General features: G+C 38.4%; 1 protein-coding gene across 6 annotated transcripts in view; it reads right to left on the bottom strand.

The window, feature by feature from the left end:
- Positions 1-744: 744 nt before the first annotated feature.
- Positions 745-15,830, bottom strand: part of RAPGEF2 (Rap guanine nucleotide exchange factor 2) — a 181,921-nt gene continuing 166,835 nt past the window's right edge. For 3 of the 6 annotated variants that reach the window (XM_030238869.2, XM_030238871.2, XM_009101184.4), the window contains 8 exons: positions 15,465-15,488; positions 14,218-14,441; positions 13,206-13,385; positions 11,314-11,466; positions 9,036-9,261; positions 6,875-7,440; positions 3,961-4,266; positions 745-2,847 (listed from right to left, as the gene is read on the bottom strand). In XM_030238869.2, coding sequence (XP_030094729.2) covers positions 2,822-2,847; positions 3,961-4,266; positions 6,875-7,440; positions 9,036-9,261; positions 11,314-11,466; positions 13,206-13,385; positions 14,218-14,441; positions 15,465-15,488 — 1,705 coding nt within the window. In that variant the 3' untranslated portion in view covers positions 745-2,821. Of the gene's footprint in view, positions 2,848-3,960; positions 4,267-6,874; positions 7,441-9,035; positions 9,262-11,313; positions 11,467-13,205; positions 13,386-14,217; positions 14,442-15,464; positions 15,489-15,830 lie in introns of those variants that run through there. The other 3 variants (XM_050973636.1, XM_050973635.1, XM_050973637.1) reach the window with 3 other exon arrangements.

The raw sequence follows: 15,830 nt of genomic DNA, 5'->3' as shown, positions 1-15,830 counted from the left end.
CACAGAGAGTAGTTCCACTACACCACACAAATCTAAATATCCATTATTTCTTTCCTTACAGTGCTAGAGATTACAGCAATAAAACCACAATGTTTACAAGTCCTACATTTTCAGTGATTTTTAGCTTTATTATAATTCTAAGTGTGGATCATTTCTAGAGCTATGTTAGGAAGACTTACATCTAGACAGCATTTTGTTGCTTCTCTTTGCATTGAACTAATTTTAGACTTGGATGCACCACCTGCCAGGCATTTCAGCTGGATTGGATATGGCTGTTCATGGCTTTAGCAGTACCATTTTAAACCACTCTTCTGCATACCATTGGAAATAAAGAATCTAGCCTCTGATGAAGAAAAAAACCATCTACTGATTTAACATTGAATTAATATCGGTTTTTATTACTGGGGATGCTATTGGGTGATATTTATTATTTGACAAACCTTGTTTGGTAAAAACTCAAATGGATCACCTTCCATACTTCTCCCTACCCAAATGTTAAAACAAATATTCCTTACTTTTACACTATTCAGAATATAAAATCAACACAACCTTACCTTTAAAACTGTTTACATTCTACATACACCTAAGTCCATACCTTTCTTGGCATTTCAAATGTTTCTGCTGGGGATGCTCACAGTATCAGTCATTCTCATTCAGCAGTACACACACACACCAAAGTTTTCAAAAATTATCAGCAGCACAACTGTATATCAAGAAAAACTCCACACCAGTGGTTTGCCCACATCACTTGGCAATGTCCCTTTAATATTAATACACAGAGAAGTAAATTTTTTTCATAAATTTGTTCAAGTATGTGGAACATGTAAAATGCATAAGAATCAATATGGACTTCATTAATGTTATATTTATTTATTTTCCAGCTTCATACAAACTGGATGTAGAAGCATAAACATAGTACATTTCTACCATTTTCAACAAAAATATAACCAATATGTACAATTATTGTATTAAAAATACAAAAGGATACAGACTCCACCAATGTCTTTCTAAAAGACATACAGGTACAAGTAGTATCAAAAGTATGAGGAAATCACCAGTTAATTGTACATTCTGCACTTGACATCACAGAGCGAACTGAGATTAGCAGTCCTATGGTCTACAATTACTTAATGCTTATATAACATTTGTGCAACTTGTGATAGAGCTAGGATTTTGTATTTCTATATGCACATGAGGTCCATAGCCTTGAGAATAAAACTGGCAAATAATGCATATTACATGTAAAATTACAAATGCATAATTGACAATGTTATATATAAGCAAATAGACAAAAGCTATGATTACTGGAGAGAGAATTAAATAAAGCACTGACATTTGTTTGATACAGTGAAAAAACACTGCAATTTGATCATTAAAAGTTGAAGCTATTTACGTTTATCTACTGATCAATATGATCAGCTGAGTTCAATGGAAAAAAAAAATCCAAGACCAGCAGTTCCTCACATTTGAGTACTACTCGGATTGGCAGCCTTCACTTCTCCGGAGTCTGTGCAAAAACAACACAAAAATAGAGGGGAGGGTCATTTCAGTCATTATAGGGTTAATAGCAGCTGTGAGCAGGTGGTTGCTACACATTGGCCTTCTCTACACATGCAGTGTTCCATGAAGCCATTAACAGTTGTGACTATTTCTGCATTGCAAAGGCTGGCAAATCTAACTGTGTTATCTTTGTATTTTTTTTACTTAAAGGCTCAATTATCCCCTAATGTGGAAGTCAATAGATGGAGGTTATTAGATCAGTGTTAACAGCTGACACGAGCTGTGCCATCTCAACTTGCCATCACTGCAGTGTTATCCAGTTAACTTTTATTTTAATATAACTACTATATAGTTTAAAAATAAAAAGCATATAACTTAACAGTGGGGTTGCCATCTGTCTTATTACAATGGGACACTTTTTTTTAGCATGCCATCCTGTATTCCACAAAGCACAGGTATGAGACACACCGTGTCCTCTTGATCACTGACCGGTTGTGAGCACTGTGTTTCTGCATTTACACCAGACCCAGATGAGGATGCTGTTAACACTAACATTTACAAAATCATGAAGATTCCAGGGTGGGGCACATTAAGAGCAAAGCCAGGTAGTCAAGGAAAGGATGCATCCTGCAACCTCTGCCTTCCCTTCTGCCCTGCTCAGCCATGTGATAGCAATACTCTTCCAGGAGCTCAGGCTGGCAACCCTACACAGGTGTGAAATAATACTGTAATTACTATTCAGATGCACTATTTGATCTCCCAAACACAAACATACAAAATTGTAACAAAGGCATTGTAAACAAGCAAATAAGCACTGCCTCCTTGAAGGATCTCAAAGCAATTTTCTCTTTGTAGGTTAAAGGCCAAACGTAATTTGACAACTAACTTATCTCATTATCCCAATGAGACTAAGTGCTAGGATTGTGATTAAAATCTAAAAGGAAGATTTAAAAAAACCCTTCCAGGCATTGGGAAGTGCAGCCAGAGTTAATCATCCTGATGTGATGATCTTGGAATTTGGAATGATACTGTGTGATGTGGCAGACAGCGACAGTGGTAGCTTGGAGATTGCTGCACTGTGCATTTCAAGCAACACAGTTTGAAAAGTGCCAGGGCGATTTCTTCACAGTATTTCACATGCAAGGGGAGAGGGGACAGAAGGGAGAGGGGCAGAGGAAGAAGCCCCATGCTGCTTTAAGGCAGGGAAGGAGGCAAATAGGTCCACCATCCTTTAATCATAGTTCCAAGGCTCCTATTCTAGGGACGTCTTCTTGTGCTCTCCTTTAAGGTGGCTCACTCTGGATCCAGAAAAGCCCAAGTCTTAGACAGCAGAGACTTGTTCATCTTCTGCAAACATAATAGGATAAGGGAAAATAGAATTTAGTTCATAAAGAACAAGACTGCTTCTGAATGAAACAAGCTGTGCATACAACAACTCTGTGTATTGTGCTCAAATGTTCTCCATTTCATTGTGCAAGTATATATACTTTAAAACAATCTAAATTTCAGTACATTTCAGGTCTCATGAGACATATTCCTTTGGAATTTTGATCTTGAAGAAAAAAGGACATGCTTAAACTAAGCTAGATGCAATTATTCATACCGATGAGCACAACAGATACTCCTAGATATCTAATAGCTTCAGAAAGGCATCTGACATTTTTTCCCTAAATATATCTTCAATTTAGTCATCATTAGTAGAAACAATTAAAGTTCTCTGTCATGGTAACTCTCGAAGTTTGAAGCAATTCAGTTCAGGTTTTTTTTCCCATCATGTTCAACTGCAAAGTTCATGCTGCACCTAAAACCTTAGTAACTAAGAGAAGGGGAATGTTAGTCTATCATTAAACAAAACAAGTGAGCACCACCCTGCCTAAATTTTGAGGACCTAAAGCTACAATCCAGCTACACTTGCTCTCCATGGAAAAACATCACAGTTGAGTTTAAACATAAAGATGTAGACACATTTGTAGGACCAGCAAGGTAGAGACACAGCAGTGGGCTCATCATGTAAAACGGAGTGGGAGACTCAGTGTTCACAGTATAAAGAGCTTCAGGTAGAATACGAGCGACTATCCAAATAAACCTGAGCAACAGTGCTCTGTGGGGTAGATGGGCAAGTATTCTGCAGACCAGGATACTTTTTTGATCATTAAATGCATGGTTAATGTGGAACATCTTGGCAGGCAGGGCTGTACAAGGTGAACACAGGCACCTCCCGAGAAGCTGCCTAAGCCAACTGCTTGGTTGTTCCAGATTCAATTGGACATACATTCCAAATTTTAAATTACATGTAGGATGAACTGAATTCCTTCCCTTCCAAAAAGTTAACAAACAGCAAGTTTCAAAATGAAATAGAGTTCAAATTATGGCAAGATTTGTGTAATTTGCTTTGTGTCTGTGAAAGCACCGACCCGTTTTGCATGCAGAACACTCAAAATCTAACAAGTAGAAATTTACCATCTTCCTCTGTGGAAAACCCTTGAGGTGGATAGTGAGCAAGACGTGGGTCTGACTCATTTGGTTTATGCCACTGAGGTTTGTTCACGGGCCTGCCACTCGAGTGGCCGTGCGACTGCTGCTGTGGAGTTGCTGTCCCATGAGTCTCACATGTCCGTGCCACCATTCTAGACCTCTGAAGTGCTACATTGTAGTCTGGAGGCTTCCTGGTTGGGTGGGAGCCACCTTCTGCAAACTCAGCAATAGGTATTCCTACATAACCGGGAGGAGTTGGAGGTGGTTCCCGATACCGACCCTCTTTTCTTGCTGCAGGAAAAACAACAGGTGATTGTTAGAAACAGGATGAGGAACATGCTCAAAGGAAAATAGACAGTTAAAAGCTAAATAAATATCAACCAACTCAACAGCCCAGGAAGAGAAACTCTGAATGACAAAGGTTAACTATCATATGCTAGACAAAGAGCTTGTGAAAAACAAATCAGTCAAGAAAGTACAGAATATACAACATACACAGGATATAGCTATTCTTCCAGCAGTGAAGCATTAGTCTAACAAAAATCATCAAATTTTATGGGGAATTTGTTCCAACATCACAACTGAAGCTGTTCCATCAATTGCATACAATAAAATGTGCAGTGATCAAAGCAACACGGAAGACTCAGGAGTCCACAGAAATGGTAAACATCAGGAATTTTGGCATCTCTCCACATGCATGACTAACTTAATTCTGGAGATGGATGAAATTTTTAGTCTAAAAAAACTTGCATCCAAGAGCTCATCTCTTTTGTTTTTAGCCTCTTGGAGGGGAAACAAGAAATATGTCTGATACTTTACTTTCTTCCTACAAATCTTACTAGTTAATGAGGCATAAGCTACAACTCCAAGAGGTCAGGAAGAGAAGTGGGCTTCATCATTATACTATATACATATACTATATGTATATATATATATATATACTATATATACACATATACATTTGTATGCACTGCTGCCTGCAGCCCCTATGGTTGTATTCTCTGCAAAATCAAAACTGAAAGCATTCCCATAAGAACAATGACTGAATATGATTTTATCTAGGAGATGGAAAGACCACCACCTAGCCTGTGGATCTCACTGAGATGTAACTGTTTACCTGAACAAGGCTTAACTCAGGCCATACTGAAATGCCCTCTCAGAGAGAACTTTAAGGGAAAAAACATCAGTTAAGAATCCAAAGCATCTGCTGAGACACACAACAGATAGGCAAGAGTCTCCGTTTCAGAGAAGTCAGCTGGGACCTTAGTACTGAACACTTATTGTGGGCCCAGCCCTTTAACTCATGACCACTTTCATGACAAACCTTACAAATACAGCAGTAAAAACCACTGACACAGACAATTTACTTTCCACAGCTTGTCATACACTGTATATTCTTGCATAAGTGCTGATGACAACACCACCCTGCATTAGGCAGGATGATTTGACTGAAAGGGCAGTACAGCCTTAAAATGGACTGGTGCTACTTGGATGGAAGTTTTTAGAGACTAAAAATAAATCCTTGGTATTACAACAAAACCAAACATTTTCCAATAGAGTCTAAGTATTTTTCTTGGACAAACTGTTTAATGAGCAAAGCAGCATGAAGAAGTTTCTGAGAAACTTTATTCAAAGATTTCTGAAAATAAAAGTTCTATAGAAAAACTCTATTGTAGAAAAATTCTATCGAAATACTGCCAGACATCAATTAAGTGCAAAAGAAGTATGTACACCAGTGGGTTCTCTGGGATAGTGATACACAGAGTTATATTTGCAGGACAGTTAGGTAATAGTAGTGAAGGGAATGGAATTGTATTGGTTTGAATTTTCAGGTGTCTTTAATGTTCTTTCAAGTCTGTAAAAATGTAGTGGCAAACACTGCCTTGAGAAGCAAGTTTGGAAGCACACCTGTTACACGTTCTGGAGGAAACCAAGGGTATCAAAGAGTAAAATTGGAGATTGGCATGAATCCATACACCTTTCTTCCTCTTGATAGCCCAGGGATTTAGACCTGCACCCAAGCTTTGAGGCAAAAGGCCACTGCTAAGCAATATACTCAGGCAGAAAATGGAAAAGCTGTTTATCACAGTGGTCTCAGCATGACCTCAATCTGGCAGACATTCAGCTGTGTCAGCAAAAAATGGCTTTTAGATAGTTCTTCACGTTAACCTGACAAAAGGCAAAGTGAGGGGGAATGAAAGGAAGAAAAGAGGCAAAAATTCAGAGGTATTGGATGGCCCACAGATTAGGATGCACAGAAGGAACAATATGATAAAAATGTTAAGCTCTGCCAAAGACCCCTTCATAGTAATTTATACATTATCTGATCTGTGCATTATTGAATGCACAGAAATATATTTCAGCTCTAACTTCTTTGAAACCTCTTCAATTTCAGCAGTCCAAAGAAACATTTCAATTGGTATTTAAGCACAAAGGGATCCCATTTTCAGAAGTAAGGAATATTCACAATTATCAGACAAGTCATACAAAGGTATAAAACACTTCATAAAAAAGGCCACATTTACTAAGACTTCTAAATATAGCCTTATGGAGCCTTACTGGGATGACAAATTCAAATTTCAGAAGTCACATCTAAATACATCAACCTCTCAAAATACTGCCCAGCAGTTGAGCTAGTTTTTTGATGTATGGCAGGCTCTCTTGAAACACAAAGGCACTGCCAGAACAGAGAAACAACAATAAATTATATTTTCCCTAGCAATAAATGCTTAGTTAAAGGGAAAAACTTAAGAGATACTACAAAATGTTTAGTATTGCTTTAAAAATTAAAAAAAAAAAAAAAAACAGAAATGCAGAACAATACGAACAATATGAGAAAACTTAAGCAAATGAATTAAAATATACTAAAATACTTCATGAGAAATGAAACTAAACTTACCAACAAGCCCCTTGGTACTACTTGATGCTGCTGCTGCTGCTGTGTGGGCAGGGACAGGAGCTGGCTTTGTCTCCTCTGCTGGTACAGATGTTATGCTACTGGTTTCAGCTTCAATCGAAACATCCTTCCCACCCCTCCGCTTTATGGTACCTGTGTCACCCTCGGAGTCCTCTCCCCAGTATCCTGTGGAAGATGCCCAGCTCGCTCTGGACTGTGCTTGATCAAGGCCCTCCCTGCCTTGACTTTGCCTGCCATACTTTGTGCCATGGTCAGGGAACATCAGCTGGTCCATGTGGCCTCCCGAGGCCCACAGTCCCGCCCCATCGCCTGAACTGTCAAAATGAGCGTGTCCAAAAGGCAGAGTCTCCCAGCTCCTCTGGTGCTGAATTGTCTGGATGTTGTCATGGGAGCCGCTCGAGCAAGAAGTCCAGCTCCCACGGCCGCTGTCAGCTGCGTCGAGCGAAGCTCTGTCCCCCTGGTCCTGTGACAGCTCTTCTGTACTAGGAGAAGAAAGTACAGTTGCTCCAGCATACAGGCCTCTGGTCTCTGACAGCGGTGCATATGAGCTGGATACACATTGATGAGGGGGACAAAAAATCCAGTGTTGGAATTGGAAATCATGAACAGGACGCACAAAGAAACAACCAAAGAAAAACAAACACGGTGTGGGTTGGACTAGGTAACCTTCATTTAAAGGTCCTTTTCCACCCAAACCATTCTATGATTCTGTGGTGGAAGACTTTGATGCACTTGATAGTACTTATTGTTTGCATGAATGGCTCATTCAGTTTTGAGGATATAACACTTTTCTTTCAAGTACATCCTCAATAAAACAAAAACAAACACAAACAAACAAAACTGGACAGATAACTAGCTGAAGCCTTACACTTCAGCAGTGCAATTTCAAAAGGTAAAATCTTAACTTCACAACAGCCTTTTAAGACAGGCAAACTACACAGACACGCATACAGAGAAACAGACAGGGTTATTCTACTGCTTTTCCAGTCATGCTGAGCAAATGGTTCGAAAGCTAGAAACAGAATTTAGCTGCTATTCAGGCTGGCTGATATTCAGGTTTAGAGTTCAGAATTTTTTTTTCTGCTTAGGAAACTGTGAGAGCTAATTTTTCAACACTTCCTGCAAATGAAATGTATTTTAACCTTATTTTTGGAAACACATGCTACTTCATAGACAAGTATGTTTTCTGTAGCCTTTCAATGATTAAGTGAGCCTGACATGATCCCTTACACAGCAGCAGATATCCAGGCTCCTGGGACTTGCTCTTCCAGGGCACCTTCCTATGCAGACTAGAACCTTCTTCTTCCAAATATTTAAGACATGTGACTAAAGAGTTTGCACAGCCTGAGATTCCCAAAGCTGAAACACAGCAGTTTTGGAACAGGTCTGCCATTCAAAGACCCTGCAGGATTAAAACCCCAGAAACCATTCAGAGGACTGAAGCATTCAAATAACAGCTCAAAAAAAAAAAAAAAAAAAAAAAAAAAAAAAAAAAAAAAGAGTAAGTGGAGACTAAACAGAAGCCAGAGCTCCAATTATTTTCACACCAAGGCTCACTGCTAGAGATTTAGAGAACTCCTCACAGCACTAGCTTTCCCACCATTACAGAAGTTAATTACCTAGAAAATTACTAGAAAACCAGCAGCGTAATGTGAATTTTAGCTTCCAATTTTTGTTGACTAGAAGAGATATTTGGAGTAAAATATTTTGGAGTTAGACAGATATGCACTTTTCCATGAAGCAGACTGGAAAATTGCTAGCTATTTCTGTTCTCAGTTTATCACTGAATAATTGTTTGAATATATCATCTAATTCAGTTAATTTCCCATGGAGAAAGCAGGGTAGGATACTATTCTGCCACAAAGTAGATAATCTACAGCACCACTGAAATGCTCAGATGGTAACATCTACTGAGGTGAAGTCTTGCTGCTTAGACCTCATCACTCCCTCAGGAGTACAAAACCTTTTCTTGGCAGAAATGGAGCTTTATCACAAAATGAAGCACTGAAGTTCTAGTTTTTTAAGAGCAGAGGAGAAAAAATATTTGACTGACACAGGGAAAGTCACATGGACAAATACATATACACTCCACATACACACTATATGAGAGCATAATGTAAGTAAGCACAAATAAAATTCTTACCCTAAGCTGTATTGATCTGGTTCAATCATGATTCTTCTATCAATCCTTCCCACACCAAGATTTGTCTCCACGATGCTGACAGAATGCCTCTGTCTCCTCTCATCGTGCAGGGGGACTGGCATAGAGTCAAAAGAGGAATTGCTGACAATACTAGATCTGGAAGAAATTTCACTGTGACCAGAATCAGAGAAGTTATCCACGGTGCTGCTTGGAGCCAAGGTGTAGCCTGCAAAGGGAACATGGTGCTAATCAGACTCTCCAGGATGCCTGCTCAGTTCTTGTCAGGCCACTGGCAATACTGCAATAAAACTGGCACTAAAACAAAGCTACCATTACACTTACACAGCTCTGCCAAAGATAAAGATACACAACAAAACTGGGTGACCCTGTCTTTGGTATCTTTATCAGAGATTAAGGATTGTGGGTATATGTACTACTCACTTAAAAACCAAGTGCTCTCCTTCCCTGTTCTCTGCTCTCCTCTCCTAAATTCTCTTCATATTCATCATCATACTTGTACCCTCACATTATGAAATACTACTTCTCAAAATCTGCCTGTGCATAAACACTGTCTCCAAGACTGGAAGGAAAGAGATCTCTGGTTGAGATTACTGCTTAAAGTAATCCCAGAGAGTCTCTCATAAAGTCTTTTTGTTCTGCAAAGCTACACTTCAGAGATGAATAGATACATGAAGCCCATATCTGGGCTGACTGCTTATTACATATCTTACCTGAGAGAGGGACAGGTTTTCACATTTTCTTTGCAATACCTGGCTCACTAATTAATTCCAAATTCCATATTACTGGAATTATGGTGAAATTTGGAGGTAGGTAGCACTGACATAGCCTGACTGAGATAAAATCTGCAAATCATGTCATACAAGCAAATTCAGTAAATTCAGCTTTTCTTTCAATATTAAACAAATTGTGCTGAATATTCTTGCCAGCTAAGTTAAAGATCATTAAACACATCCACACGTCACCAGCGTTTTTATATTTTGCCTTCACTCTAATCATAAGTGGCAGAATTACTTCAACTGACCTACCCCACTTCACTTGTTGAGAACTATTGCTGGGAATTAATACAGTCATTTTTATCTGAAAGAACATATCATTATCTTCATGTAACCATCAAACCAAGTATGTTTTTTTAATCATATTTATGATTTGCTTTTTGAAGAAATAAAGTGCTGTTCACACTGTGAGTCAAGCACAGAATTCCAATTCCTTTTTCAAAAAATGCATAGGCCTGACCATATTTATATAAGTGCACTCTTTGCTAATGTAGTATTTGGGAGAAATATGATGACAGCTTACAAGGATTCAAGATGATATATCCTCTACATATTATCCCCCTCCATCTGACCTTAGTAAATAACACTTCAATAGAAGTCACTTCAGCCCCAATATATATTTTACCATAATGCTCTATTATGTAACTGAAAACTGAACTTTTATGCTATCCTGAAAAGAGAACAACTTAAAAGTTACATGCAATACATCTAGCCTATTATATTTCCAAAGTGTGGAAGTATGTTTAAATTACAGGACAATGCCTCCTGTATTTTGTCATAGCCAGAACTACAACTACCAAGAAAACAAACAAGAAAAAAAGATTTTTTAAAAAAATCCCTTTAAAGTCCTAAATTCACTTTAAAAAATAACTCTGTGAAATTACTTAAAAAGATCTTGGCCAAGAAAGATTCAATGTATAATACCATTCCTCAAAAATTCATCCATATGGTTTAAATAATCAGGCTGCTATTTAAATATTCTGTAGTATAAAATATAAATTACAATATTAAATATTCTGATTTGAATTCCAAATACCTTAAGCCTTTCTATCATATGTAGGTCACATCCCATTCAGATGCATGACACAGCAAATAATTCCTCTGATAGACCAGTGTGGTCAATGCTGTACAAAGATTTTAAGTTTCAACCTGTACATCCTTCCACTGAAGGCAGGAAATACTCATCACTGGAATATTTTTTGTCAGAAGCAGCTGCAGTCAGAGTGACCTGCTGCATCAAATCCTGTATCATACCAGGCTATCTTTACTGGCTTTTGATCACCAGGGGGCTTTCAGGTACCCTTGAAATCAGGTTCACAGCTACCTTTCACATATCCCACTCTGCACTACATTTTCTGCCCTCTTGCTGACCATACATGACAAAAAAAGAGAGCAGCAGTATTTAGTGTCCAAATTTTCTCTCAGAAGCTTCTCAAGTCCATGAGCTTCAAGAAACAGGACAAGAAACATTGAACCTCTACTACCTTTCCTTGGAGAGCTCTGTGGTGAAGTAGGAGGAGAAGACAGCTGTGAAGATGCACTTGAGACAGCGTCTTCAGATTGTTTCTTGTGACGATCCAAACTTCCTTCTTCCGACAATGAAAGGATTTTCTTTAGAGCTTGTGGGGAGTTAATGCCTTTAGGTAAGAATTAAAGTAGGCAGATGTTAAGTCCAAAAAAAATACATACTTATGTTTCACAATGCATTTATAGAGTGGACACCCCACAGGAAGAAAAGGCTACCTATTTTTCCTGTATATTTCTGAGTTCCTGACACCAGCTTAAATGAAGCAAAATGTTAAAATGTATTCCCATTTAAAATACAGTGCTTTATTTCTGCATATTAGTGCAGATGGTCTTTCATTCTGGCCACTTAAGACAAGTACTTTTCCACAGAAAACATCAAGATTTGATGTTGCAGAATACTGCCTCAACATATAATTGAGGATACACATAGGAATGGTTACTGAGAAACCTGAACTAAAATTAGCTTAAATGCAGACACACACCCATCTCACTGGTTAGTGAAGATTTATATAGTAAGAATTCAAACTGCTCTCCTGTTTCTTTTCTATTCAGAGTAGCCTAGAAGGTCAAAGGAAGCTGGAAAGAAAATTAATAAGGATTAGGCTTATGAAACAAGGCCATCATGCAGCTGCCTTTCTCTCTTTCATTTTTCAGAACTATCTCTGCACCAGCTTATTTTGGGAAACTACAGAGTAAAAACATCCTGAAGATGATGTATGATGTAAAGATCTAGGACATCAGGAATAGCTTTTCCCAGACCACATTTATTCATCTTTCTCTTCCTCAAAGATCCACCCTGGGACAGCCTTAAAAGTGAAGACAGAGTTTCTCTGACAGTTTTTGCAATGTTTGTGGTAGAGGTTATTTCCAAGCATTCATGGATTTTTATCTTTGATCTGTTGGATCACAATTCTGCTATCAATAATTCACAGCTGCCTGATCATCATAACCTAGTCAGTTTTCAGAAACTTTGCCACTATGAGCAAAAAATTGCAGTCCATGAAGCTTCAAAGTCCTTTCAAGATTAAAATTTAATGGTAAAATCAACAAGATCTAGATGAATATTGAATTGTTTCTTGCTCATTTTGCTGCTTCTGATGCTTTCTTGCAGCTTAAGCAGTACATGAGGAAAACCAAAAAAAAGTGAAATCAGAATTAAGCTCTTGTGAAAAACCCATCATGAAAAAGGAAGGGCCAATTTTGCTACATATACTTCCTAGGGATTATTATACATTATTACTCCTAGGGATTATCATACTTGTGATTTAAAGAGTTCATTAATAGTGCATATATGTTTTGTACACATGTTGGGACATAGATCTGGAAATCAGGGTAGAAGAAGTTCCTATAGTTTGGTGCCTTTCTATAGAACATGAAGGCAATTGTGTAACAACAATAAAAAAGCAGAAGGGAGTAGAAGCCAAAAGGACAATTGTCAATGTAAAAGCTCAGACCCACATTTCTAACAGGACTGCCAATTCTAGCAGGTCTCAATCTCACCTTAAAAATCTAACTTGTGAAGAGACACCAAAACTTCTGAGGCATCTCAAGAAGTCCAGGTCCCCACTTCCTCTAGAAAAGTTAAGGCAAGATCCCAAGGCATGGGATTCTTTCCAGCTGCTAGCAATAGGTAAATACTTACAGTGATTAAATTGACAGGATGCTTTCCCTAGATTTCTTTCTTTCCATTTCTAAAGAAGAGAACTATGCCCAGACACTGCATGAACAGATATAACCTGCATATCATACTAGCAGAAATAGAAACCTGAACCTTATTTGATTAAAAATGTCTTCCTGACATAGGCAAACAAACTTCAGAAAGTTAAAAATTCTTCCTTGTTCCACCTACCAAATGGTGGCAGGTCTTTGACTGGCACCTTCTTGCGAGAGGGGTAAAGAGACACGGCTGGGACCTGCAGTGCCTGGTTTGCTTTATGCTGCTGCTGCACTTTCTGCTGGATGCCTGCCCGGGGAGCCACTGGTGATGTTTCAGATTTCCCAGATCGCTTGTCTCCCGTGTTCTTCGGCACTTTGCAAGAAAGGGAACAAAACACTGAATGACTGCTAGCCAAGGACACAGCGGTGGTTTAGTCTGAGCAGTGCAAAGCCCTCTGATTAACAATTAAAAGGGGCTCAAATACTCATCCAATTAATACAGCATGATATCTTTAGACAGAAAAGATGAAAAGAGAGGGAGATGTAACTCAATTTAAAAGATATACATTATCAATTAATGTTTTCTTTCTCAAAATAAAGCTCTGATAAATAACCACTGTTACAAAAAACATGACCAGAAATTATACTGGGCTATCATAAGGACTACAATTGATTCAGATCAGACATATAATTACTTTTTTTTTTTTGCTACCCTGCAGGACAGAAAGGGCACAACATACAACATTTCTTAAAATCAAAATGAAATGGATATCCAGGAGAAGTTTCCCCCTCTGCTGCCCCAGGTACAGCCCTCCAGGTATCTCTGAAACACCTGGACGTAAGAAAATCCCCTACCCCCTCAGAATAACCATATTGCTATTCCCACTAATAACCTCAGTATATCAGAAATATAGAAGAACTTTTGACTCCTCCATAACCTCTGTACAGAAAAATCTACAAAGCCATTGTGCAATTCATTGTGACATCATCTTAAAGCATTATCACATGTATAAATACTATATCTCTATCCTGTTAATCCACAAGATTATTTCCTTAGGATTCACAGATGTTTAGTATTTGAAAATCACTAGATAAACAATTTTCAACTTTATTGTCTAGTTACTGTTCCCAATTGATTCACTGGACTAGAAACAGAGTTATTTTGAACAGTTTTCTTGAAATCCACAACAAATGACAATGCTCACATGTGTTTGTGGCTGGCTCACACTGCAGAGAGAGTGTCTGAAGGCTCTCTTCATCCATTTCCAGATCCAAGTTTGAGAGATACTGCTTTACTTTCCGCGCCATCTGAGCATCTTCATAGAGCTTTTTAGCATTAAGAAAGGAGCTGCGACGGACCCGCTTTTTATGCCCCCCTGCTTGTGCAACATCCAGCACGGCTGCGTTGGCACTGCCCTGGCTGAGAGACCTGCAGTGAAGGGGGCAGGAGGGGGAAGAAAGAGAGCAAAGGTCTGACTTAGTCCAACATGGCATCACCCGATAAACGCGCAACGTGCAAGAGATGGCATGAATGTCAGTCTACGTCAAAGCTTACATGCCTCATTCCAGTAAGTCAAACAGCTATAACAGACAGAAAGATGAGGGCCAGGAAATCTTTTTACTTGGTTACAGGCAAAATTTTAATGGCACACATATTTTAACCTATTTTGGTCCAGCTAGGCAATAACACTTCACACGTCTAGGAAAAGCATTCAAGGTAGCTCTCTCACATAAGCCATCTACTGAGAGGACTGGAGCATTAGGAAAAGCTCATGCAGTAAGGCAGTGCTGACAGAAGACTATAGGTGAGGTTTAAATTCAAATACATATAAAGGAGGCATTTTGAAAGCCCTTTGTGTTTTAAATCAGACTGTATACAAAATGTACAGCGCAGTTTTACAGAACAGAACTTCTTGGTAGCTTGCAAGACTGAAGAGGATTTTGTGAAATAAAACGATCAGCCAGTTCATGATGAAATAAATGTCATGCACATTTCAATGTATGTATGTCTATATGAACGCTATGCACTGATGCTGAATTGTTAAGGTAAAAATGATGGCTAATTGTAATATGAAAGTAAGTTAGTCAAGCAGATACTGTAAGTTTTAACTTTTGAATTTGATTGTGATAATTGTTGAATAGGTATAAGGAAATTAACAGCTATTTTCAGCTCTTGCAACCTTGTCATTTTGTAATTTCGTTTTGACCAAAAGTCTCTTCCTTTGGCAATTTAAACCAGAGGTGGGAAAGAACACTCCACTTCTACCTATGACCACTTAAGAATAATTTACAGCTTCTGTGTTTTAATCTCAAATCAAATGTATTGTCAGTAAAATCGGGTTACAAAAGAAAAAAATGTCAAAGCACCAGAAAATTAAAGATAGCAAGTAGGAAAAAATGCAAATGGTAAAGGAAGAATGAATGTCTGTGTGTGTTGTCTCCAACCACTTACCCCAAACTCCTCCATTTCTTCTTCCTGCAAGTGAGAGCCAGGAAGAATAAAGCATGGGTTTAAGAAGAGACAGAGAAAGATCACAAGCTCAGAAAGAAAAAGACCAGACCTCAGGACAAGCAGTTCTGGAAGCCCACAGACATTAAAAAGAGCCTTGACTTGGGCATACAATCAGATATTACAAACTCTTCTAGCTTAAATTAAGAGAAAAGAGTATGCAATAAGCTTGTCAAATACGAAGCCAAAGAGCATTCACTCCATGTTTTCTAACACAAGTAGCTGACACTGCTTCAGATACATTACCACTTCTACTAAATCCAAATTATAAGGCTGACACCCATTGATATTTCAACTGGACTAACAGAT

This window comes from Serinus canaria, chromosome 4, assembly GCF_022539315.1.
Source record: "Serinus canaria isolate serCan28SL12 chromosome 4, serCan2020, whole genome shotgun sequence".
NCBI classification, from domain to species: domain Eukaryota; kingdom Metazoa; phylum Chordata; class Aves; order Passeriformes; family Fringillidae; genus Serinus; species Serinus canaria.
This window is presented reverse-complemented; position numbering and strand designations above follow the sequence as displayed.